The 26054-nt window shown below is 48.4% G+C and overlaps 2 protein-coding genes across 3 annotated transcripts; both read right to left on the bottom strand.

The window, feature by feature from the left end:
* Positions 1-1050: 1050 nt before the first annotated feature.
* On the bottom strand, positions 1051-2817 carry Ccin (calicin). The gene has a single exon (XM_027931089.2). It carries the CDS (start codon positions 2815-2817, stop codon positions 1051-1053), a length of 1767 nt encoding a protein of 588 aa, XP_027786890.2.
* A 3481-nt stretch (positions 2818-6298) lies between these two features.
* Positions 6299-26005, bottom strand: Glipr2 (GLI pathogenesis related 2). Of its 2 annotated transcripts, XM_027930819.2 has the most exons (5): positions 25895-26003; positions 16006-16114; positions 15551-15654; positions 13648-13725; positions 6299-7814 (listed from the first exon to the last, which is right to left on the bottom strand). In XM_027930819.2, the coding sequence occupies exons 1-5, from the start codon at positions 25905-25907 to the stop codon at positions 7654-7656; spliced, it is 465 nt and encodes a 154-aa protein (XP_027786620.1). In that variant the 5' UTR covers positions 25908-26003; the 3' UTR covers positions 6299-7653. The 2 variants fall into 2 exon arrangements, with proteins under 2 accessions (XP_027786620.1, XP_027786621.1); XM_027930820.2 differs by lacking the exons at positions 13648-13725; positions 15551-15654 and having other exon boundaries at positions 7657-7814; positions 25895-26005.
* Between the last annotated feature and the right edge of the window lie 49 nt (positions 26006-26054).

The following is a 26054-nucleotide window of genomic DNA, read 5'->3' as shown; positions in this document are numbered from 1 at the left end:
CTTTATGCTAAGGGCTTTCTTGGGAATTTGCTTGCATTCTCTTAACCTTTACATCTACACTATGGGGTAGACACTCTTATTATCTACCTTTTATAGAGAATGAAACAGAGGTACAGAAATGTTAAATAACTTGCCTAGGATCACCCAGCAAGTAATGAAATTGGTTTTCAAACCAGGTCACCTGGCCCCATAGTCCCTATCCCTATTACACCATCTTGCCTCTTTTACCCTGTAATTTGCTTCATTCCCAAACTCCTCTTCACTAGCGATATAGCTTTCTTTCTTCTCCCTTTATTAGCTTCTCTTCCATGCTCAGTTCCTCACACCTCATATATTCCTGGAGAAAGTTCTCAATGAACCTTACTTCCTAGAAAAACTTGTAAGTAATCCTCAACTTCCCCACAAATGACACACAAACTACTGTAGCTGCATGGTCAAACACAACAGCCAATTAACCCTGCCTCTGCCTCCTGTTACTTCTGCCTCCTTTTCCTATCCTTCTCCTATACACACCACCTTCTTCCTTCTGGACCCAGACCTGGGATGGGGCCCCCCTCTGCCTTCCTGCAAGGGTAGAGGGGAGTGTTGAAGGATCCCAACTCTTCACAACTTTGAGCAAAGCTTTATCTGTCAGTCTAGCAGATGCCTCAGAGGCGACCACAGGGGTGCAGAATAGAGGGTTTTCTAGACATTACTTTGACCAGTGTTTGGGAGGGGCCTCAGTTGCACCCATTTTCCCTGATTCTTTTTCTGGCCTCTGTTTGGCTATTCAGTGTCAGAATAACCCTGAATTTCCACCCACTGGGAGCCCAGGAGACTCTCAGTCTCACCCATCGGAGACTTCATTCCAGCCTCTGTTGGATACCTCCAATGACACACCAGCCCTGGATTTCCACCCATTCGGAGCGACCTTAGCCCAAGAGCTCTTCCTTCAGGGCCAAGCATAGACTGGAATGCTAAGAAGGAACCAAAAGGCCACCTTCCTCTCTTTCTCTCTCATTAAATTGTGAATAATAATGCATTTACTTATTCTCCCACTTAAAAAGTTGTTTAAATCCTTTGAAGAATCTTGCAAGGTAGTTTGGCTAGACAGCAGGCGGGACAGTCCAGTGCTTCTGGTGGTGAGGCCAGGGTCTTCCACTCGCCTGTCTTTTGGTCCAGCAAATATGCGTTTGGATTGATGGTGTAGTCCTTTGTCTGGACATCACTGGCTGTGGTGACACCCCCACATACAAACACCTTGTTGTCTCCAATGGAGCATATAGCATGGGACACATCCAAGGGACAGTTGTTGGGCAAGAGAGGCACCGAGGTGGTCGTCTTGTTGGCCTTTATCTTCTGCAGGTTGATTTCTACACTCTGCCGGTGGCTGTGCACACAAAGGATATTGTCCTGAGGGAAAGAGAGCAGAGGCCGGTGGTTGAACTCAATGGGGAAGGTAATACACTGAACCACGTCCCCAGTGGTGGTGTCAAAGCAATCTACTACGCCAACCCGGGAGATGTAGCCTTTCACCAAGCACCGCCCAGTGACAATGTACAGGTTCCGGTCACCCTTGGTAATCACAGCTGTGCCATCCATAGGGATGCTCATTTTCCCTGCCAGGCACCAACATTCCTTGCGCTCATCATAACGATAGATGTTGGAGACGTACCGCCTTGGAGCAATGCTTCCACCCACTGAGTATACTGTCCCCCCACAGGTCACCATGGTATGAAAGACAAGCCCAATGGGCAAATCAGGCAACTTGGTCCAGGAGTTGTCATCCATGTCATACCGCCAGGCTGTCTTCAGCCCTGAAATCTGCTCAGTGGTGCCACCAGAGATGTAGATATAGCGACCAGCAGAAGTGGCACTTAGTGCTGCTGCCCGGTAGGGCATCTCTGAGAGCTTCAACCACAGGTTCTCCTGGATGATATAGGCAAACACTCCATCATTGAACTTGCCATGGGCCTTCTGACCACCAAGGATGACCACAGAATCAAGCAGGGCCCCTTTCCGCTGGTAGCTCAGCAGGCTGCATGGCCGCTCCTGCTTTCGATCCATCAGTACACTCTCAATCAGGGTCACATGGGCTGAGCTGTTCTCCATGCCCATCAGCTTCTTGCTGGCAAACATCAGTGTCTTGTTGGAGACAGCATTGAGATTGATATAATTGAAGAACTTCTTGAAATATTTCTCCCGCTCCTCTTTCCGGAAGTACACCCAATTGACAAGTGCACTGAGAGCCTGGTCCTCATTGAGCACATGAAGGTTTTCATCACGGAGTAGGCGGCCAAAGATGACAGGCGGGCAGCGCATGAAGTTCATGGAGCCCTCAGGACTGGCCCAGTAGTGGAAGTTGTCACGAATGCCAGAGTAGGCCAAGTCTGATACCTCTTTGAGCTCAAACAACTCAGCTAAGAAGAGGTAGCGCAAGCAATTGGCACGGCGGATAGACTTAATAAGGAAGTCATTGCAGTGGATCCGAAGGCGTGGTGTGTTGAAATACTGGGCTCCCCGGAGCAGTTCCTCCACGTTCTGTTCTGAGATCACCACCTTGCCACTGTAGAAGTAGTCCAGGAGCTGGTCCACTGTGGCTGGACTCAGGTAGTTGGGGTCAATGGTGATGAAGAGTTCATCGGTGGTTTTCATGTCATTGCTGGAGATGAGGCTTTTCACCGATGGAGAGACAGCTGCCAGTACATTCCGATGTGCAAAGAAGACATGGTGGTCCACGGTGAGGGCCATGTTCCAGTACTCTTTGCGTTTCCTTTGTTTGTTCAGGTTCTGCAGCACAAAGCTGTTGTAGTTTTTCTCTGTGAATTCCAATTTCATGGTGATTCTTGCTGGCTGAGGCAGAAGATCAGCAGCAGGTACTGGAGAACAGATTTACTCAGGCCTTTGGGATTCAGATCGATGTTTGTTTGCAGACCAGTTGAGCAGAGAGGAGCTGGGGGTGGGAGAGATGATGATGTCACAGAGCAGATGAGGTCATCACAATGCAGGCCTCCTGAGGCCTTTCTCAGAGGCATAGGGCCTTTCTACCTTCTGATGATTACAACTTGTCAAGGCCAGATAACCTACCAGGACCTAGAATCTAAGCCCAGAGCTCAGGAAGGAGCTCAGGAATGGGCTGTAATGCCTACTTGGGACTTTCAAACCTCAGTCCAAGGCTGCTTTTGGGATGTCAGAGCCAGTTTGGGTGTGGCAGTGTGTAGGGGAGATGGAGGAAGGGAAAAGATTATCAGATCATTTAGAAGAATTCTATTTCACAGAAGGGAAAGTGAGACCCAGAGAAGAGAAAGTACTTATTCAAGGTAACAGAGGCAGTTGGAAACAGACCATGGCCTGGAACCCAAGCTGCCCATAACTTAGAACTCTTTCCACCTTGTCGGGAAGTCCCTAACCATTCAGCTTTCCACAGTCTCTGATTCTCAGGATCGAGTCCCCTTCTCTACCAAAGCGCCAAAGCATCTGAGCATCCCTGTCCTTTGCCTTCTGACCTTTATGGCCATGACACCATTCTTCAAAATGGAGCGGTGAAGGTCACTCACTGAAGCAGGTGTGCAGGAGCTAGCCACGCCCCAGTGATGGGAGGTCCCGCAGAGCCCTGATTATTTCAGCAGAAAACCGCACCGTTCACCCACATTTCCAAGTGTCTAGTAAAATTTCGGGGATTGTGTGGGTCAGCTCTCTCTATCAAGGGGGTGGATGGGCAAGTGACACAGACCTCAGTTTCCTTATCTGTGCAACGGGAATAACAGTACCCGCTTCAAAGAATATAATTTAAATAAGAAAATAACTAGAATATAAACTTTCACTAAATGCAGTTGGCAGGGCGCTGTGGTAGTGATGGTTCTGGTTTCGTGGTTGTCAGGGAGGCGATGATTTCCCATAAGCTCCCTGAAAGGGCGTCTGGAGGATACTGTGGCCGCAGGGTGGTGCTGCAGGGTCACCTCCAGCCACCAGAGCACGTCCCCTCCGCGCGGGGCGCCGCCCAAGGAAACCAGCAACCGGGTGCCTCTGTCCGCCGGGCTTCCATGTGCCGCCGCCAGAGGTGACTCTAGAACTCAAACGGCAGGATGGGGGCTCACCGTCTAGCAGATACGCATCTCTTTCCACTTTTTGGATAGGGGCACTGAACCCCAGCGGGGGCCGTCTCAGAGTCACTCAGCGTCAGCTAAGGAGGCGCAGGGTCCCTCGGAACCTCAGGGTGGGGTTCCGCAGAGGAGCTCCGAATCCCTCCAGCACTCCCTACCGGTGGCTGGGGTGGGAATGCTCTGGGAAATTCCTGGGATTGTCTGGGGGGCTGTTGCCTGGTTAAGGACAGGGTAAGGGCCGCCTACCCCCTTCCCCCTGCAGTGGGGCAGAAGAGCTCATTGGACCCATTCTGATCAGGCTTTAGGGGCTTTTAGGAAGGCCCTCGACTTGGATGCCCTTGCACCTTGCCCTGGCATTGGCAAAGGGGTGTAGAGAGGACGGGACTGTCTGGTCCCTGGTCTTCTCCACTCTGTACCCCAGGTCCCACTCCGAGTGTCCCTCGCAGGGAGATTCAGTGTCCCCCTTGGGAACGTGAGCCTCTCCAGCTTTTCCCTTTGTGCCTTAGTAAGAGTCTCATTTTTGTTTATTGTCACCCTCCTTTCATTTCATTCCTTTTCCATATTTGGGGATTTGGTAATTGAACTTGTTTTTTAAAACTTACTCTTTAATACTCTTTGTTACCTTGCCAGAGAGACAGACTCTTGGAGTATGGTGACTGCACAAGGCTCAGAACTTCTGTCTCCCCCATTAGAGGATTTTTTTTCTAAATGCTTTTCCAGCTCTGATCTGAGAAGCAGCTGCCATTTGGTGGCTAATGCTGACATCTTCTGGCTCCCATTGGCATCCAGGCTGGTAGACCTCACTGCCTGGGGCATCTCTACCCAGGAGCAGGTGGGGTGGGCCAGGCCTGCTGCTTTACAGGCTTTAAACTTGAGGGCATTTCAGTGGAGGAAGTGGTAGTGATCCTTTGCTTTTGTTTTAGATCCCAGAGCACCAGAGCAGAAAAGAGCTCTCTCATAGGATGCTTCAAGCCAGAAAGTGAGCCTGGGGCAGTGGGTGTCATGGAGACCTGAGAGATCGATAGCTATGTGCCAGACCTTCTCCGGGTGGACAAACTGAGGCCCAGAGAGAGGAAGGGGCTTGTACAACTCATTTCACAGAGATAGGGCTTAGGTTCAGGGCTCTGCCGCCTTTCTTTGCTCTCTGGTTGCAGAGAATGGGCTGTCTTGCTTGTGCTTGGCTTCTGCTGGACTGTGGAGCTTATCATCTTCAGGAAACCTATCAAAGAGCTGTGCATGCAGTTGCATGCCTTTAGTCCCACCTATTCAGGAGGCCGAGGCAGGGGATCTCATGAGTCCAGGAGTTTTGGGCCGACCTGATAACATAGCAAGACCCTGACTCAAAAGTAAAAACAAACAGAAAGAAAGGAAACAAAAGAAAAAGAAATCCATTAAAGAAGTGTCAGTGCCCACCTTTTCTGCCAGCTTTGCTGACTGGCTTTTCTTGAGTCCTGAAAAGCAGGTTTTCTATAATCTCTCCTACAGTGGAAACAGACCCTAACTTACAGACTGGCTGCATGCCAGCTTCTACCACCTGGCCATGTATGTATGTTTGGTGGTGTCCCTAGGAGTCACCAGGAAGTTCATTGACTGGCAGTTTACCAGATGCGGCCAGATCTCTTTCTCCCACCCGTGTTCAGCTTCCTGCATAGCTCAGCATTTTCTGTTCATGGAGATTTTCTAGGAGAGGGGACCCTAATATTTGAATTGGGGGGGGCGGTCATCAGTTTATATATCTGTTCATTGCAAAACCCTGAAGATAATGAGGGGCATATTTCAAAGTTACAGAATTGGCCTGGAACTGGAAAGCATAGGACCAATATCCCCTTCTTTTATTCTCTTAACTGTCTTTTTCACTTCCATCTTTCCCACTCATAACCTGGCTACATATGGCTTTGGTTTGCCACAGTACTATTTTGAACCCAGGGCATCCTTATTTTTTTTAGTTCCATTGGGAAATTCTTTTTGTCTTAGAATAAATCCTCAGTCCATGGTCAGCCTAGGGACTGGCTGCCCTTGGATCAGGTGTCCACTCTAGTCCAACCAGCTGTAGGTCACATGGTTCAAAATTTGATCAGCTTAAGCATTACATAGCGTACAAGCAGAGGAATTGGGGGATATCCTGGGACTTGAGTTACTCAAGACAGGGATTCACAATCATGAACGGCCTAGACCACAAAATAAGCATCGGGCATGAATTACATTGGAAGAAAATATCACACAAAAGAGAAAAGATTTTATTGTCTTATTAGTCAATATTCCTGGATGAAACAAGGGGCACAGCGTGAGACCATGTTCACAGTGCAACATAGGCCTTTAGGAAAGTATTTCAAAGGCTGGTCTGCCCAGACTCCTGTCTTTAAGCCAGCAACCCCCTCACTGGGCCCCAGCTATCTTGACAGATGGAGATGCCATGGTTTCAAGGACACTCAGCTGGGGCTTCTGGGTTGGTCCCACCATGTGGTCCTTATAAAACTGCTATTCAGGGGAGCTTTCCATAGTTTGAGGCAAAACACAGCACTAAATTAGCGTTTCTAAGCCCCCTGCCTTGGACACCTCCCTGGAACATTTGGGCTTGTCACACATTCCAGGAGGGAGCAGCAACACAGCTGCAGTCACAGCTGCCAGGAATAGGCCTGGGCTCCCACCCTGTGCGGGGCAGGGTAGAAGCTACAGGGCTTCCTCTAGGGACCCTGAGTGAGCTCACTTTCACCCCCACACCAATGACTTCATCCACCCAAGGCCACTTGGCAAAGAGCCTAGACAGTGTGAGAGGGGCTTTCTCCCAGAACAGGCTGGGGACATCTAGCAGGAGTAGGGGAGGGATAGGCTAGACCTAATCTGACTCCAGAGAGATCAGGGGTAAGTATGGAACTCTGAAATGCAGAAGAGTTCAAGAAAAGGGGTTGAGGGAGGACATAAGGCAGCAGTATTTGGTATTTAAAGGTAGAAAAATGCAAGGAAGTAAAGCGTTTTCTCCATTTGTTCTTTGGCAATTCCATTAGAAAATCCCAGGAGGCAAGCAGGATGACCTCATGTCTTCCAACTGAAAATCTCAATGATTCTGTGAAACAGAGCCCGGGGCTGCACCATGCTTCCAATGCAAACTGCTTTATGTGTGTTTTGTCACATTTAAAGGAAGGTTTAATACTCTTAAATATCTACCAAAAGTAGATCACAATGTGTGACAATCACATAAAACAAACTTCACTTCTCAAGATCACAAATATTTGGAATATAAAATGTCCAGCGGGGGGGGGGGGGGTATTAAAAGTAAGAAAGGTACAAAAGAAGTCTGCTTAAAAAATTACAAAGTATTTTAAAAAATTGAATGCCCAAAGAGTTGTGGTCTGGGTAACTGTCCAGGTAAATGCTTCAGATGCTTATTCCTTTAATAAGAATGAGCTCAGACAGAGCTGTATATCCAAGAGTGTGTACAGGAGATGCTCAGGGGCATCACATACACAAGCACATACATCCACAGGGACAGACACACAGCTGGGTTCTTGTTGTTCTAGGCACTTCATATCCGTGGTCTTAAGTCTCCCACCTTCCCATTACATTTGACAAGTTACTTCTTTGGAGGCAGGACATTTTCTTCAAAGAAGCCCTGGTTGACAACATTCCCTGCTGGGAAGTATCTGGCCACCACAAAGGAGGACCCATCACTTGCAGATGCCTTTCCCACGCCCATCTTCTTTGTATTCTTCCATACCATGGCTGTGAAGTGTCCTGTAGGGAACAGGCAGGGGGAGAGGACAACAGATGAGTTAGCAGAGCTTTGAGAGGATGTGGCAAGGGATTCTTGAACTTCTGCACTATCTTGCTAGGAGCAGATCCCTTGATCTTTGTAGTTTATCAATCAGAGGAAGGAGGGAAAAACACATCAACTGCCAGATTTTTTTTAAAGCAGATCCTTTCAGTCAGCCACACAGCCATCTCAACACTTTCCAGGAGTCTCCCAGAGATCATGACAATGGCCAGTGGACCCCACAATTAAGATGCCACCCTATCTGGCACCTGCCTCTAACCCTATCCCTAAACTGTACTCTTAGTGCAACGACTTCCATGTTATTCTCTAGGAATCACTTTTGGTCATCTTACTTGGTATCTCAGGAAGTTTACTAAAGCTGGCCCCCCTTTACAAAGCACTGGCCCTTTTAGGTTCCATGATGCCTCAGGCTCTGGGCATTCTTCCTGTCTCACTGACTCCTCCTCCTTTTCTGCCCTTCACTCATAGAGCCTCTCAAGCTACTCCCATAGCTTGGTTTTCAACTCTCCTCTCCTTTGAGGTCAAAGTATTGATGCTGTAATGAATTCTTTGCCCAATGATCCTACATTCTTCTCATCATCTCTTGGAAGCAGAGGTCAGGTGATTGTCCCTCCTATCTTTAGTGTTTCCCACTCAAAAGGATCAAAGGGGAGTTTACTTCCATGTTGCAGAATGGCCATCATTTTCTAAAGCAACCCGGAAGAGATTATATTTCCTCCTAAATCTATGGTTTGCACTTCATCAAGCTGTGTGAGGGCAGGCTGCACATCTGTTTGATTAACTACCTTCTCCCCAATGTTTAGCACTGGATGAGGCATATAGTAAATATTCAATAACTGATGAACAAAGGAAGAGAGAAAGGGAGGGAAGAAGGAGGAAAAACAGGACCAGAGCAGCTAAACTTTCCATAGGTTTGTTAAGAAGGAAAGAGGGCAACCACTTCACACCCATTAGGATGGCTATTATAAAAAACAAACAAAAATAATAGAAAATAACAAAGGGTGATGAGGAGAAATTGAAACCCTAAGTATGGCTTATGGGAATGTAAAATGGTATAGCTGCTAAGGAAGACAGCACAACAGTTCCCTCAAAATTAAGCACAAATTTACCTTAGGACTCAGTAATTTCATCTTGAGGTATACATCCCGAAGTACTAAAAGTGAGGATTCAGATATTTATATACCCATGTTCACAGCAAAAAGGTTTAACAATTGGCCCCAAATAACACACCCAAGTGTCCATAGACAAATGAATGGATAAATAAAATATGGTACATTATTCAACTTTTAAAGGGAATTCTGAGCGAGGTGTGGTAGCATTTGCCTATAATCTCAGCAACTTGGGGAAACTAGGGCAGGAGGACTAAAAGTTCAAGGCCAGCCTCAGCAACTTAGGCCCTAAGCAATTTAGCAAGACCCTGTCTCAAAAGAACATATAAATTTAAAAAAGGGGATGTGACTCAGTGGTTAAGTGCCCTAGGTTCAATACCCCCACCCCGCCCCTCAAAAAAGAGAATTCCGGGAATGCGAACTGTGAGAACATCATGCTAAGCAAAATAAACCAAACACAAAAAAGGTCAACTATTATATGATTCCATTTACATGAGCACTAGAAAAGTTAGATTTATAAAGACTGAAAGAAGGGGCTGGGGATGTGGCTCAAGCGGTAGCGCGCTCGCCTGGCATGCGTGTGGCTCGGGTTCGATCCTCAGCACCACATACAAACAAAGATGTTGTGTCCGCTGAAAACTAAAAAATAAATTTTAAGAGATACAAGGTTTCTGTTTGTGAAAAGGCTCTGGAGATGGATGGTGGAGATGTTTACACAACAATGTGAATGTACTTAATGCCACTGAACTATGCACTTAAAAATGGTTAAAATGGGTCTGGGGTTGTGGCTCAGTGGTGGAGCACTTGCCTCGCATGTGTGAGGCACTGGGTTTGATCCTCAGCACCACATAAAAATAAATAAGAATGTTGTGTTCATCACTAAAAAAAATAATATTAAAAAATGGTTAAAATGGCAAATTTCATATTATAATATTTTGCTATAAAATTGGAAAAGAAAAAGAAGCAAGAGAGAGAGAAACTGGTATTCGTACTCTTCTAATCTTTTAGCATGAGACAAAGTTGGTGTCTCCCATTGCATCTTATATATGGTAAGGACTAAAAACAACATTCATTGATTAAATTCTGTTTTTCCCCCCACAGTTGAGCTCTATTTTTGTAATTTTTAATTTTAGGTGGGGTGCAATGGTGCCCAGTAACTCAGGAGCTGAGGCAGGAGGATTGCAAGTTTAAGGCCAGTCTCAGCAACTTAGTGAGGCCCTGAACAACTTAGGGAGACCTTGTCTCAAAATAAAAACTAAAAAAGGCTAGGGTTGTGGCTCAGTAGTTAAGTGCCCCTGCGTTCAATCCCTAGTACCAAGAAAATTTAAAATAAAAATAAGTAAATTTAGTGTAATTTATTTTTTGTCTGTATCCACAAAGGATTGAGGTTACTAAATTCTTTATGAGAATACCAAACATAAATACTAACCTACAACATCAAGATGATACAATCAAAGTGAGAATTTAAAAGAAAATAAGCCCTAACCACAATTACACATCTTTACCACTTATCCCTATATTTGGATTGACTTCCACTTAATAAACTCTGGTTTTCCTTTCTGAATAGAGGAGAAACCCTTCTTGCCCATTCACCTTTGGTCCTTACACTGCTGACCACAACTCCAGGCATTCAGCAGCTTTGCCAGGAGTTACTGCTTATTTGAGCTGCCTCTGCCAGTGCTCAAGACCTTTTTCACACAAGCCTTCTTGAGAGAAACTGGCCACATGCTTTGGCCATTGACCATTGCCTCACTCTCTCTCCAGAGAAAGAAGAGGCTGCCATTTATCCTCTGGTCGCCAAGAAAATGATCAGACACAAAGCTCATATCAGCAGCATGCATGCTAGTGGTAGCTTTTTCCAAACGGATGAGACTAAGCAATCTTTCCTCTTACTGGGGAAGTTTCTATCTGTGCAGAAATAATTAAGTTAGGGCATTTAGAGATCAATTAAAGGACACAACTTCCTTAGCAACCATCAGATACACACTGGTTTCCAATTCTAACAACAGTTCCTTTTTCTTTTTTTTTTGCCTTCCCCAACCCCGCAAAAAAAAAAAAAAAAGGATCACATTCTCCTTGTTATTGAGCATGGAAACTTCCTAGGATATGCCTTCAAAAGAACACATTGAATAAATTACAGTATATTCTTGGAAAGGAATAATGTTCAATGATAAGAAAGAATGAGGAAGCTCTCTTTATACTGATATGAGACAATCTCTAACAAGTGCAAAAGAAATCACACACTCTGACACCAGAGTGTAAAAAGGGAAAAAAGAGAATAAATATACACACATGCTGGCATAAGCTCAGAATAACTCCAAAACCATACACAAGAACTGGTCACTTGGTTGCCTCTTGGGAGGAAAGTGCTGAGGGTCAGGACTTATGTGGATAATACAGCTTTCAAATTCTATATCATCAGACTAATATAAAATAAATAAGCAAGCCAATCTCACTTAGACAGAATAGAGCAAAATAATGATAATAAATGCTTCTTTCCATGCAGCACATAGCATGGATCAGTGCCTTTCATTACAAGATGTTGGCTGTGGCTGGGCTGAGGGTAGGGATTGGTTACAGAGTATTTTGAAGGTCCTTCACCTACAACATGGACTCAGGCCAGGGAACCCTGAACAATAGCACAGCATTAGGCTGAAACAGGGTGGACCTGAAAATGTTCAAGGGTCTTGCAAGCCCAGATTATAATACCACTCAAAGTCCTACTCTTGTCTTAGGTTCAGGCTCTGTCTGCCCTGAGGCATTGTCCACTGGTACCTGGTATGGCCCAGGAGCCAGTTTTTTTTTTTTTTTTTTTAATTTTCCTCTTTAGGGTGAGAGATGTGGGGGTGAAGTGTGGGCCAGATGGCCAGGGATCATGGGGGTGATCACGGGAGTTCAACCCCATTCCCCATTCTGACTCTTGTGAGATTTCTACCTGGAACAAGAGCCATGGAAGAGGCATTAGATCAAGGACAAAAGACATGAAAAAGTCTCTTGCCCTTTGTAGGCCTCAGTTTCCTCCTCTACAAAACAGGCAGTGGCGCACACCTGTAATCGCAATGAGTTGGGAGGCTGAGGCAGGAGGATCGTGAGTTCAAAGCCAGCCTTGGCAACTTAGCAAGGCCCTAAGCAACTCAGCAAGAACCTGTCTCTAAATAAAATACAAAAAAAAAAAAAAAGGCAGGGGATGTGGCTCAGTGATTAAGCCCCACTGGGTTCAATCTCCACGACTTAAAAAAAAAGCCCTACTCTTGAACAGTACCGCGAGGCACGTGGCAGCAGTGCATAAGCATGTCCTAACCATCAAGGGGTGTGCACCCACGCGAACAGCGCAAGAACTTGCTCTGACACATGTTCAGTTGCTCAAGAATCTGGTTCAAGGGAAAAACAATTCCAGAAGCTATGAAATTGCAGAAGTGTCTCTGGGCCTGATCTTTATTGAAAGAAGGCAAGGTTCTGCTCACACACCCTTAATCACTGCTCCTTCCCTGTCACTCTGTGGCAACATCAATTCTCACTAAGTCTGCAGAGCTAACTGGAAGGAGAAATGCCCCAGAGTTCTACCCACACAGTTGCAAGAACGTCTGCCCCAAAAGAGTGAGCAGTAAGCCACAGGAAATGGTGACTGGCTCTGAAACATGTCACTTCCTGCTTCTGAAGAAACCTTCCAGAGTGAGGAGAGGTCAGAAGTGGCTCTGCTCTTGAGTGGGACTGGGTGGGGGAGGGGCAGGTAGAGGGTCCCCTTTTCAGTTTCCCTGATACCTTTTACCCAGAGGATCCTACCTCATCCTGGGCCCCAGTGGAGTCCAAGCCAGTTTTGGAGAAAGACAAGAAGTCTGGTGAGGCCAACAAAGGGGTGAGAGGAACCCCAGAGCAAAAGCAACTGTCTAGGACTTCAATAAGATAAATGTTTACCGCTCACCCTGGAGGAAGTCTATGAGAAAAGGGATGTCCCCACGGAAGGCTCCCCCTGCATCTGAATCACCAGCTCTGTGTCCCTTGAGCTACCATGGTGTCCTTTGCCCTTAGACAGGGAAGAAAAAGAACTGACCCAAGTTCATGCAACAAATAGTACCAGAGCTAAGACTAGAAGGAGCTTTCCTGCATCCCAAGTTCACCTGAGCTCAGTAGAGTGGCGGTGAGGTGAAGGAAAAGCCAGGGGGGACACCAGGCTTAGATAACATGCAGGAGGGAGGTGGGGTGTGAAGGGAGGAGGAAATTAAGACCAGTCTGGCCTTTTTCCTGAGAGCCACTGCAGTTTGATGAAGAGAGCGCTTTTGAAATCTGGCTGCGAGCCAGATCTCAAAGTCTCAAGCTTTAAGGTAGTAAGTCTCAAGCTAACTTTAGAAATCTGGCTGCTGGAGAGCAGGATGGATTGGAGGGAGCAGGATTGGAAGCAAGGTGACCAGTACAAGAGTTGAGGTACCAATTCAGGAATGGGGCTCTCAGCAGCTTTTGAAATCCTGGCTCATTGTGACACTCGGCAGGAATGTGGAGAACTTTGAGCTGGAAGCAGGAGTCAGCAGTTGGGTGCTCTCAGAAAGGAGAACTTTGACTTCTGGACAAGGTCAAACCACAGAGAAACATGAAGGTAACACAGAGGAAAAGAATTGATCTTCCGAAGGTTAGTTCCTCTTCACAGACAGATACCCTGCAACCTGCCCAGGCCACTGGAGCCACTTACCAGTTCCTGAGGTGAAGCCAGGCTGCTGGAAGTTGTAGCTCTTGATTTCACTGTACCATCTATCAGCCACCTCCTTTCCTGTGTGCAGAAGGCACTGTTGTAAATTCACCAACAAAATCCACCCGTTTCTATTCCCTCCATCTTCTTTCATAAACACTAAACCTCCATCCCATAATAAAATTTCTCATAAAGCAACAGTGAGGGGAAACATCTGGGATGCTCCTGGAAGACTCCCAGGGGCTCTTGCGTGTGGAGCGGGAAGAGCCCTGCTCTGGGACTAAGGATGGGCCCAGGGGGCCTGCACTGGTGTTGTTGCCCTGCCAGGGACTAGTTGCGTAATTCTGGGTGAGGCTGACCCCTCTCTGGGCCTCTACAATAAGAAAGTTGAACACGGTGCACACCAAGGGCCTTCTAGTGATGCTCTGAGTTTCTGGGAGACTGTCCTCACCCCACCCTGTGTCTGGCTTCTAAAATAACCACAGAAGAAAGGCATCTGGGCTAGTAGGCCAGGAATCTCCACACTGTGGTCAGGAGGACCCTCTCCTGGAGCGTTCCCTGGCCCTACAGGTGGCGAGAGGAGGAAGTGTTTTCCTGAGAGCTGATGATCTCAGGGCTAGAGCTAGAAGCTTTGACCTCAGGGTAGTAAGTCTCAAGCTTTAAGGTGGGGGTGAATCACCTGGGGATCTTGTAAAATGAAGACTCTGGTTTCAGTAGAGCAGGGAGGGCCTATGAGTCTGCATTTTTAACAAGCAACCTGAAGCTGCTGCTGCCGATTTCCAGGACTAGGCATTAGCGTCACCTGGGAATCACTTAAAACAAATTAAAAAGAACAAACAAGGCCTGGGTCTTTCTTCAGACAGGTTGTATCAGCCTCTGGAGAGATCCAGGCACTGGTATTTTTAAAAACTCTGCAAAAGATTCCAATGTACAGCCAGGGTGTAGAGCCATTCAATGCTTTAGAGATCACCTATCCAACCATCTCTCTAGAGCCATGGGGAAAACTGGGGCTAGAGAGGGTAGTGATTTGGTCAAGATGTCCCAGGGTTCCAGCACAAGGCCTTGGACCAATCACATCTCCTGACTGCTGTAGGAGGCTCTTTCCATCCTACATCCTCCTTCCTGACTCATCAAGGCCACAGCCTGTGCCTAGAGGAGCCTGCAAGCTGAGGGTGAGATCTCAGAGGGGTCCTGCCTTTGTCATGCACATAGCTCTGCCAGAGGGGGCGCTGACTCAGGCTGTCTGGGGAAAACCAAGAGGACTCAGGGTGCTTCCCCTGGGAACTCCAGGAATGTGAGGCCGGGGAAGAATTCTCCTGCTGGAGAAAGCTTCAGGGAGTGAAATCGCTGTGATATTTTCCCTAAAACCCCATTTCAGGGCTATAGGAGCCAGAAAGTTCAAGAATGTTTGGTCAGTGTGGTAGAATCATTCCAGACCCAAATGGATAAAGAAATTGTCTTTTCCATTATGTTTGTTTCCAAAATGGAAAAAGATCTATTACTTTCCTCTGATTATAAAAGGAATATACCAGCATATTAAAAAACAACAACAACATTTAGAAAACTGTGAAGAAAGTAAAATTTTTCGGTAGCTGGTGCTCATAAAATCAAACAGAGACTTTGTCCAGAAGCCTCTGCCTCCCCCATTCCTGCTCCTCAGCCTGGGAGCTTCCAAAGGGAGGGCCATCAGTCTGACTCATCTCTGTGTCCCTGGCACCCAGCACTGGGCTGGCCCTGAGCCGGCCATCAGAGACCTTGTGGTGAACTGAAGTCAGCTGGAAGCTGTGATTCAGGGAGCTCTGGATTTCCTTTCTCTTTCTGGGACAGAGGGCACTGGGGCCAGGTGGACCCACCCAGTCTAGTCCCAGCTGGGGCAGAGGAGAGGGGAGTGGAGAAAACCACCCACCTGTCTGATCGTAGGATGCCCAAGCAAGGTTCTCCCCACACTGGCCTCGACTGGATTCTGGGCTGTGCTTGAGGATCCTCGTGCTGGCCAGGGCCTCAGAATACCTGCCGGAGTCCATGGAGTCCACGGTGCTTCCTCAGAGTGGGTGCCACCCAGGGAAGCCCCAGCATCTGAGCCCCAGGCTGGTGTGGCTGAGCTTCCTTCCCTACCCAGGCTCTGGGAGGAAACTGGGAGCATCACACCTGCATTGCTTCTGGCCTCCCAGTGGTCCCATTTTACAGAGGAGCAAACCAAGGCTCAGCAGAGCAAAGGGATCTGCCTAGTTAGTGGCAGAGAGGTATTCAAGCTTGGTTGTATTTGATCCCCAAACCCACGTCCCTCCAACCACCCAGGGTTCCTCTGTAACTGCAGCAGCCCCATGAAGGACCAAAGCCCCTGGGGTGCTGGGGACTCACTGTTGGGCCTCTTGGTTGAGCTTCTTGCAGAGCTTCAGTGGGGGGACGCCATGCTTCTGTCGGTACTCATTGTGGGCCTTCAGGACCTCATTATTAAACTGTTTGGAAGCTGAAATTATGGCACAATGAAAGGCTCAATGCATAGCAAAGACCACCAAAAGTATAAGGTATACTTCAGAGCAATGCCCAACTCAAACTTAAGGCCCCATGGACAGAATGTTGTCCCCTTCCTCTATCTGGCACCCCAGCCACACAACTCTGTTCTACATTGCTGCTTATCCTGCTTCCATCCCTGATACCACCTTCCACATCTCTGCATGTGGAAACCCCATGGATTTCGTGGGACCTGCAGACCATGTTTGGATTTTGGTCTTTATCCAAGGAACAGGAAGTCTCAGAATGATTTGATTTGTGTTTCTCAAAGACCCTGAGTGGGGTGGACAAGAGATCAGAACAGATGTTGGGGGTGCTGGACAGACAACCATAGGATTTCTGGAAGAAAATGTCTGAAAGAGATTGGATCCCTCATACTGGACCTACAGTGAGTGGTGGGGCTGGAGAGGGCTAGAACTGGGAGCCCAGACAGAAGTGGTCTGGCTGGCCAGGCACAGTGGGCACACCTGTAATCCCAGCAGCTCTGGAGGCTGAGGCAGGAAGACTGTAAGTTTAAAGCCAGACTCAGAAATTTAGCAAAATGCTAAGCAGGTCAGTGAGACCCTGTCTCTCAGTAAAATACAAAATACGGTTGGGGATGTGGCTCAGTGGTTGAGTGTCCCTGAGTTCAATCCCCAGTACTGCCTCCTCCTCCTCCCCAAAAAGAAGTGGCCTGGCCCACACTAGGCTGGTGAAAATAAGACAGAGGGATAAAGAGAAGAGGATGAAGAAAGACAGCATTGCAGAAGTGGAGTAAGGGGAGAGTACAGTAAAAAAAAGTAGTGGTTGGGCTGGGGATATAGCTCAGCTGGTAGAGTGCTTGTCTCACATGCACAGGCTCTGGGTTCAATCCCCAGCACCACACACACACACACACACACTAATTGCTAAATAAATAAGATTTCATTTTAAAAAAGGAAATAAAGAAAAGAAAGTAGTGGTGATGGTGGGGAGGATGTGACCAGAGGGGGCTGAGACTGCAGTGAGGGAAGAGGTGGTGCTTATGCCCAACTAGGTCATAAACTCAGAAGAGGGGTTGAAATAAGGGGGAGATTTAAGTTGGAGAAGCCAAACACAAGCAAGCTCAATGACTGAAAGAAGCTAAACAAATCTGGATCTGAAATGGAAACCATCATCCACCTAACATCTTCTGTCTACCAACTACCACCTACCCAGATCATCAATCCCTCCTTCCCACTAGGGGGCCAGCAAGTCAGCCCTGTCCTATCCTCAAAAAGCTCATGTACAGAAGGGAGACTGCTGTGTAATAGCAGTATGGTAAATGCCACAAGGCAAGTGACCACAGGTGTGAGAGGAATTTGGAGAAGAGCAACTTGAAAGGGTCTGGGGGATCAGGAAGGAGGTGACTTCTGATTTGAGGCCCCCAGGAAGTCTGGCAGGAGGTAGCCAGGGTAAGATCAGGAAGCCACTGAGCACTGGCCTTAGAACCTAGGGGTTCCCTCTGTGGAAATGGGGGTGAGTGGGGTGGGTTATGAGTGAGGGCCTCAGAAGGCCCTTACCTGGGCTAGTCTCTTCTGGCCAGGAACCTCTGTGTTCTTTGAGGGCTGGCTGAGGGTGGTGGCAGGAAGGGTGTAAACCAGAGTGTGAAGGAAGTGCCACACTCCTTCAGGTCACCTTTCTCAATGCTGCTTTTTCACCCAAGGCTGAGAAGGTGGCCTGAGAGCAGCTCTCCTCCTCTTACCACAGCAGATCCCTGTTTTCTGGCCTTGAAGGCAAATCCCATGGGACCAGAGGGGAAAGGGCCCCAGGGTTTGCTTCAGGGAACTTTGGCTAGCTGGCCTGGTGGTGTCCAAAGGTTTTCTGATCAATTAAAGAGGAAGTGGACCCACCTTGAGAACTCTGAGACTCCTTGGGATGCCTAGCCACACAGGGTGGGGCAGGAGTTATGGGAAAGGGCTTTGAACCCCAGATCTGCCAGGTTTTGGTTGACAGGCAGAGATGGCGAGACATGGGAAGCATGAGGTGAGGAGCAGGCAGTGCTACCTGATGGCCTCAGGTCTCTGTGGCCAAGGGGCAGACCACACCTTTGTTGATATGATAAGCTAAGATTTCAGGTCTTCTGAGGAAAAAGGGTGATGTTAATGAGTATAGAGTTTTGGCTCTACAAGATAAAGTCTTGGAAGCCAGGCGTGGTAGCTCCTGTCTGTACCCAGTGGCTTGGGAGGCTGAGACAGGGGGATCACAAGTTCAAAGCCAGTCTCAGCAACATAGTGAGGCCCTAAGCAGAAGTAGTGAGACCTGCTCTCTAAATAAAACATAAAAGGGGCTGGGGATGTGGCTCAGTGGTTAAGTGCCCCTGGTTTCAATCCCTGTTACCAAAAAGAAAGAAAAAGAAAAAGGTTTGAAGCTGTTTCACTGTAGACTATGTCTAAAAATGGTCAAGATGGTGTACTGTACCTGTTTCAGGTTTGGCATATTCATGAGATATTTGGGATAAGGAGTCACGAGGTTTCCAAAGACCATCTCATGGGAAAATGGCAGGAGCCAGAGCAACTCATGGAAACCGGGTGGGGGTCTTGTTGACCATAGGCTAAGAAAAAGCCAGTAGGGGGGTGTGGTGGCCAGAAACCATGGGCACCTGGGAGATGGGCTGTTTCTCCCTAGTCCAGTTCCCACCTGTTGCAAGAGGCCAGGCCCTGAGTGGAGACTCAATGGTAAGGGGAGGCCAGACTTCTAGGAGTTCCTGAGCATCTCTAAGGAAACAGATCAAAACAAGTATATATGTACAGGCAAGAGCATGCCTGGGTGCACATAGTCAAGGTGATGAAGGGTTCCCATCTGAGTGACAGGCTGACGCACCCTAAAGCCCTTGCCAGTTTCCATGTTCCAGGAAGGCCACAGGGGGTCTAGTGGGCACCATGAGAGATGCCCAAGGCTCAGTGGAATGTGCAGTGGTGACCACAGATGCATCAGGGAGGGCTCCCTGGAGGAGGTATTCTAGATCAGGAATCATGAGATGAGAAGGCCAAGGACACAGAGGGGCAGAGTGGAAGGGACCCAGGCATATCCTATAGCTCTAGGGAAGAGGGAGAGATGGGGGAGGTGGGTGGATGGCTCAGGGGAAGCCAGTTTAAAGCAGCCCTAATGCTGGGGTCAGTTTGCACAGGACCCCATAGTGCTGTAGGCTCCACAGGCTCCTTGGGGAAGAGGGATATACAAGACTGCTGAAAACTAGGTCACTGCACTGCTAGAATGAGGGAAGTTAAATAAACAAAAGTGAAGCTCCTGTGTCCAACTCAAGCTCAATGCCTAGAAGCCACGCCAGGCACAGGTCCCCAGATCCCTGGGCCAGGGTTCTCTGCAAGAGGTCAGGTCTTTCCTGCAGTCAGCAGGGAAGCCCTCTCTCTCCTCCCATGGCTGGGAGCATACCTCCCCCATACCACCCAGAAGTCCCCTCAGACCACAGCCAGTCCTAGCCAGGGCAGGGCGTGGTTCCAAGGAGGAAAGTTATCAGTGGCAACCACACCCAGCAAGAGACACACCCCACTTCTGCAGAAGAGCCCAACAACAAAGATAAACATAAAGGGAAAAAGTCAAAGAAAAACCCACCCATCACTGGGTTAGGCAGGGAGAGCCCCCAATCATCCCATGATGGGGGAAGGGCAAAGGTTATGTCTTCATTTTGTAGGAAGGTAAACTGAGGCTCAGAAAGCTCACACAGCTTTGGAGCTGCTTCACACCTTAACACTACTGACTGTAAATCTAAAAATGGCCAGGATGGTACATTGTGTGTTATACAGTTCAGGTTTAGCATGTTCACCTGGCATATGGGGGGAAGGATCACAGAGGTTTCCAAAGACCACCTCATGGGGAAATGGCAGGAGCCAGAGTAACTCATGGGAACCAGGTGGGGGATCTTAGTGACCATGGGCTACAAAAAAGCCAAATAAGGTGGTGTGGTGGCCAGAAACCATGGGTTCCTGGAAGATGGGTTGATCCCCCAAAGTCCCCAGCCTCTCCTTCCTGGGCTGGACTCTGAGGCAAGAAGTTAAAAAAAAAACAACAAAAAAAACCCCACCCCACCCATCCCTGCGTGGCCCATCTGCACTGTACCTGGCTTTCTCCTGCTTGCTGGCCTGCTGATTTCTGGGGGTGGGCCTGTGTGTGACCCTCTTAAACTTCTTACCCCCTTTGTGGGAGCTTCCTTTATCTTACTCATTTTTATGACTAGGAACCGAGGCTTGAGAAGGGACATAATCTGCCTCAATTCCACAAGCCCGCGGGTAGGAAGAGGTCCACCAGGAAGGAAACAGTATCTCATGCAAGTGCCATCCTGACCTCCCACCCCACAGCCTAAGAATCACCAGACAAAGGGAATGACTGAGGGGTCACCTAGGAGACGGATCAGGCTCAGTGGGGACAGCTGAGAGGAGTAGAAAGAAAAGAGACTTCAGGTTGGCAGCTGCCCTCAGATCCACGAAGGGAGAGAAGAGGAAGGAAAAGAGCTACGATTTCTCAAGAACCACCTCTGTGTCAAGGCCCTCAGAGCAGGATCTGCCCAAGGGGCCCCAGCAAGTCAGGGGCTGTGGAGAAATGACTAGGACTGCTGGAAGCTGCAGTGGCTCCCTGGGGCCAAGGAAAGGATAGGGCCAGTCATTTGCTGGGGCGCAGGGTATAGGCGTCCTAGATGGGGCTGCTGTGGGTCCTTTGAGGCCGCAAGGCCGTCTGTGCCTCAACCACCCAGCTGAAAGCTTTCATCCCTCAGCATCCCTCTTCCCCCTGAAGCCTCCTTGAGTCCAATACAGCTCTTTTCTCTGCCTCTCCAGACTCTTCTTGAAGGAGGTCATGACAATGAGGGGCCAGGGCAGGAATTGTGAACAGGCCCCTTCTGTCCTCTTGGCAAGAGGCTGGAAAACAACCTGATTCCACCACCTTTGGGGCAAAGCAGGTTTTGCCTGTCTACCAGGAAGAAAGTAAAAAGTAGATTAAAAAAAAAAAAAAAAGATAGTTCCTGCTTTGGAAGCCTGGGTACCCGGCAGTTCAAGAGGCCAATCCCAGTTCTGTCTTTTCCTAGCTGTGTGATCTGGCCCATGCTGCTGATCCTTCTATGTAGCATTCCCCGTACATAAAATGGGGATACCAGTAGTTGCTTCACAGGGTTGTTGTGAAAATTAAGTGCATTAATCTATGAGATGCTTTAGAAAGGTTCTGGAACATAATGAAAAGTTATTAAATGTCAATGAGACTTGTTACTATTAGGTGAAACCCTTTAGCCTCGGGCTTTGGGAGAACCTGCCTCATCTGATTCCTTTCCTATTTTAAAGGGAGAGGGCTGCTAGAAGTTCAGTTGACTTGTAAGCGGGCAAGATGGTGACTCCTTGTGGTGCTTGTGGTCTTAGCTACCAGGAGGCTGAGGTTAGGTTGCTAGAATCTAGGAATTTAAGACCAGCCTGGACAACATAGTGAGACCCTATCTCAAAAAATGAAACAAAACACCAGGTGCAGTGGTGCATGCCCGAAATTTCAGTGACTGGGAGGACTGAGGCAGGAGGATGGTGATTTCAAAGCCAGCCTCAGCAACTTAGTGAGGCCCTAAGCAACTCAGCGAGACCCTGTCTCAAAAAAGTTAAAAGGCTGGGGATGTGGCTCAGTGGTTAAGTGCCCCTGGTTTTATCCCTGGTACCAAAACAAAACAAACAAACAAAAAAAACCCAAAATCCTTGCAGGCATACTTCCGTACCTTCAAGCCCAGGTATCTTTTGAATAAATGAGTGAGTAAACAAATAAATGAGGTTCTCACACCAGCACAGTGAAGGTACTAGGACAGGATTTCTTTTCTTATTACAAATGTGAAAATCCTGTTTATGGCTGGCTGCCTCTTTTCCTAATGCAGGAATAAGTAATGAAGAGTTGCTCAGTTGCTTCTGGGAATAGGAAATACATTTTCTGCAGCATTAACCCCCTCTAGACTGCCTCTCTCCAATAGATTACCAGGAGACACAGTTGTTTAAGGACAGAAGGAACCAAAGTAGAGGACAGCACTTGCTCAGGCTGCTCAAGCTGTAACCCTTTCTACACCCGCCAGGCTTGCCTAGAGGCAAGCCCCTGTCCCCTGGGCCCCAGCTCCACTACTGTGTGCAAAAGAAGGATGACAGCTGTGGTTTTCAAAAAATGCAGTTCAGAGCAAGAAAACCCTTTCTTTGAATGAAACCATCAAGAAAATTAACAAAAGAAGTGAAATTACTAGGGCTTAGTGGCCCACATAACCTCTCCTTGCAAAGACCTAAGGGCCTCAGTAGAAAATTTCTGGACTAGGTCCCCAAGGGCCCTCTGCTCTGATGTGTGTCCACGGACACTGAAATTCTTAGAGTGTGTGTGGAAGTCACTATCAGCCAGTCCAGCTGGGGAGGGGTTGGGGTTGGAGATGTGGTCAGTGCGGCATGGAAGAAAGTGCACAGCTGAGAAGTCAGAGCTCTGCTTTCAAATCCCAGTTTGCTTGCTTGCTTAGTGGTCAAGGCATGAGTTTGGGCAAGGTACTCAAGCTCTGTAAGTCTGTAAAATGAGCTGATGGTAACAGCCCTATTATAAAGGTTGACAACATATAAAATACCTCCCAGTCTGACATGCAGTTGGAGCTTAATGATTGGTAATTGCTATTGCTAGGGACAAGAGGCTTCCACTGAGCCCAAGGCCACTGCCTTCCTCTGTTCCCAACACTTGCTATATACCAAGGCCTAGCAGGGAGACCAGGCCTGGGAGTAGGAGCGGGGGTCTTCCAACAGTGAGCCCTGCAGTTTCCAGGCTTGGAGCTTTGTCAGTTGTGGTGACTTCACAGGGATGCCCATTACCCCAAGTTCTGGGCTCATCTGAGGTTAAGGATGAAAAAGAGCCTGGCTCACGTGCAGTGATGAGGAAACTGAGGCCCAGAAAAGGGAGACTGATTTCTTAAGTGGTCTTTTTGGAGCCATGTATGTTCCTATATGGACACATGTTCCTGCTCTGAGGAAGCAGACAGCAGCCCCAGCTAGTGGCCTGGAACTTCAAGGTGGGCTTATGATGAAGGTTTGTTGGAATTGGTCACCTAGAAAAGTCACTTCCTCTTAGAGTCCATTAGAAGAGGGGTCCACAGTATTATGCAGAGGGACAAATAAAATCCACTGGGCTATGAGAGCGGGGCTGGGTTAGGATTCTGGAAAGACTAGGATTCCTGGGTATGTGGCAGGGGAGGGATGGCACCTGACTCAGCTGTAACCTGCCTCCTGCCCCTGGCCCCCTCCTGAGTGTGAAGTCATCCTCCTCTGAAACCTGCCTGCCCTTCTTCAGTCCAGATGGCACCACTGCCATCTTGCACCAAAACTCATGACTCTGACCCAGGTCCCTTCTCCTTTCCAGTCCACACCTCTGCCCTAGATGCCTGTGTCATTCCTGTCTGTAACTATAGCAGTCCTCCCACCCCCAACCTCTATTCTCCCCCTTCTGATCTGCCCTCTGCCCTGGCAAGCTCTAGTCCAGGGACATTTAATGGCACCCCAGGTCCCATAAGATAAAGCCCAATTCCCAAGACCCTGTAGGATTGATTCACCTCTTCTAAAAGCCTTCAATGAGCCCCATGCAGAGATGTCTCCCTCTCCTGAACTTTCACCGCTCTTCACTTGCATGTCCTGTGGCTTGGATCACTTCCCACTTTTTCGTGGAGCACTGTGGTGCCTGCCTTTCCCTCAACCAGCTTTACTGATTCATTTCACAGTCCAAATGAACACTCCTGAGGATGGCCCATTGATAGACAGCACTGGGTTTACAAATTGGTACAGAGCTCACAGATGGTGAGAAGAGAAGGGCGAGAGGAAGAGATTAAAAAAGAAGAATGGGAACATAGCCGATTATCAGTAGTTCTGGAAAGCTGTTTTGGGTAAAAATATAGCTGGTTAAAATATAGCTTTAGAGAATTTGTGGATTTTCTCCTAAATCTATAGAGAAATAAATTGATTTCCCAAGTAGAGATCAGAATGCTCTCTAGCATCTGCCATAGTTTGCCCCATCACTACCTATCATCCTGTTCTTTTAACTACAAGACAACCTCTTCACCTTCCCATATAGGAAGCACCTTGGGGATCATATTGTACAGATGGGGAAACTGAAGCACAGAGGGGGAAAGAGCCTTGCTCAATATCACAGAGCAAGGGATTTTTTTTTTTTAGTTGTTGATAGACCTTTATTTATTTATTTATTTATTTATATGTGGTGCTGAGAATTGAATCCAGTGCCTCACACATGCCAGGCATGTATGCTGGCGCTAAGCTACAATCCCAGCCCCCAGAGCAAGTGATTTTTCAGACCAGAACTGAAGTCAGACCTTCCAGGAGAGCTGGAAGTAAAGTGGGTTAGGACCAAAGCCAGAGAAAGTCACTTACTCCCCTTGCTGGCATCTCATGAGGACAGACCCACGAAGGTACAAAACCTTACTTATCTGAGGCTGACAACCTCAGTGAAGCAGGACTTCTGAACTCTATCCATTAGCTGTTCTTGAGGGGCTGTGCGAGGTGGGGCACGCCTGTAATCCCAGCAGCTAGGAGGCAGAGGTAGGAGGATCACAAGTTCAAAGCCAGCCTCAGCAATTTAGTGAGGCCCTAAGAAATTTATTGAGACCCTCTCTCAGAATAAAACATAAAAAGGGCTGGGGTTGTGGCTCAGTGGTTAAGTGCTCTGGGTTCAATCCCTGGTACCAAAAAAAAAAAAAAAAAAAAAAGAACTTCCTGTTGGGTAGAAACTATGGTGAGATAAACACAAACATTCCTAGCCACCAGAAGTGAGGAGTCAGTGGGGAGCTGGTCTATGGCTAAACATTCCTCCAGGCCCACACAGGAGAGGATATGAAAAAGAACACACAGAGTTAGCCTTCCCTCGGTGGGGGATCAGGGATGGGCTTCCAGAAGAGCTTACAAGGATGAGGAGGACTGTCAGGCTGGGGATCAGAGTTGGGCCAGGGTCATTCAGAGTGCCAGGGAAAGGCACCAGTGTGCCAGCCTCAGCTGCAGTGCAGAGTGTAGGCAAGGGATGGTGACCAAGGCCCAGAGGGCCTGAGGCAGGGCTGAAGAATGTGCTCTTTTAATCTGCATACATGGATGGGACAGTGTTTGGGAGGACAGAGGGGCACCTGCATTTCAGAAAGGTCACCATGAAAATCAGTGGTGAGGACAGGCAGCAACAGGTTGGAGATAAAAAAGGAGTCAGACTGTGCCTGGCACCTGGCCTGGCACAGAGAGGCACTCAGAAGAAGAGGAGCCACGAAAGAATGAAAAGGATGCTCAGAGTTGTCCTTAGGAGGACTAGACGGAACAGGGTGATTTGCAGGGAGAGATGCTGTCAGTTAGTGGCTTTTTCCAACTGTAACTTTGTCCTTCTCCTGAAACAAAGCAAAAGCCACGCCTTGGCCGGACGCAGAGCGCAAATCCCATCAGCGCCTAGAAAACCTCCCTGACGCAATGTCTGGCCTGCAGCCAGGGGGACCCTCCCTCGGTCTCGCCTTCCTTCCCTCTCTCCCGGTGGTCTCACCGTCACTTTAGCTTTCTGGTTGCCCCGGAAACTGTCCAGGCTGCGCCTCTGGACGCTTTGCCCCGTGCGCCCTGCATCCCGCACCCAGGGTTTCCGCATCGCAGCCAGAGCTGCATCTCTGGAGCAGAGGCAGCGGTTCCGCTCCCCGAGACCAGGGTGGCGGAGACCAGGGCGAGGGTCCAGGAGTCTGGGACTCCGGAGTCAAGCCAGCACCGCGGCTTACCTGACTTGCCCATGGCCGGCTCTGCGAGCTCCTCCGGTCCGGCTGCGGCTGCGGCTGCGGCTGCGCTGGCTGCACTTAGTGGCGGGCCCCAGCAGCTCCACCAGCCAGGAGTGGGCCGAGCGGCCGCAGCCACTCCCCCGGAGCCGCCCGGCCTCCGCCT

The sequence above is a fragment of the Marmota flaviventris genome, chromosome 13 (genome assembly GCF_047511675.1).
Source record: "Marmota flaviventris isolate mMarFla1 chromosome 13, mMarFla1.hap1, whole genome shotgun sequence".
Classification (NCBI taxonomy): Eukaryota; Metazoa; Chordata; class Mammalia; order Rodentia; family Sciuridae; genus Marmota; species Marmota flaviventris.
The sequence above is the reverse complement of the archived record's forward strand: the minus strand, read 5'-3'. Positions and strand labels throughout refer to the sequence as shown.

Bases quoted from the DNA above. Each gene is read 5' to 3' on its own strand.
- Ccin (XM_027931089.2), bottom strand. From the start codon at position 2,817: ATGAAATTGGAATTCACAGAGAAAAACTACAACAGCTTTGTGCTGCAG.
- Glipr2 (XM_027930819.2), bottom strand. The intron at 15,655-16,005 runs GTGAGTCCCCAG...GGACTCCGGCAG, and splicing joins CTCAACCAAGAGGCCCAACA to GTATTCTGAGGCCCTGGCCA. The intron at 7,815-13,647 runs GTAAGTGGCTCC...TGTTCCCTACAG, and splicing joins TGGCTTCACCTCAGGAACTG to GACACTTCACAGCCATGGTA.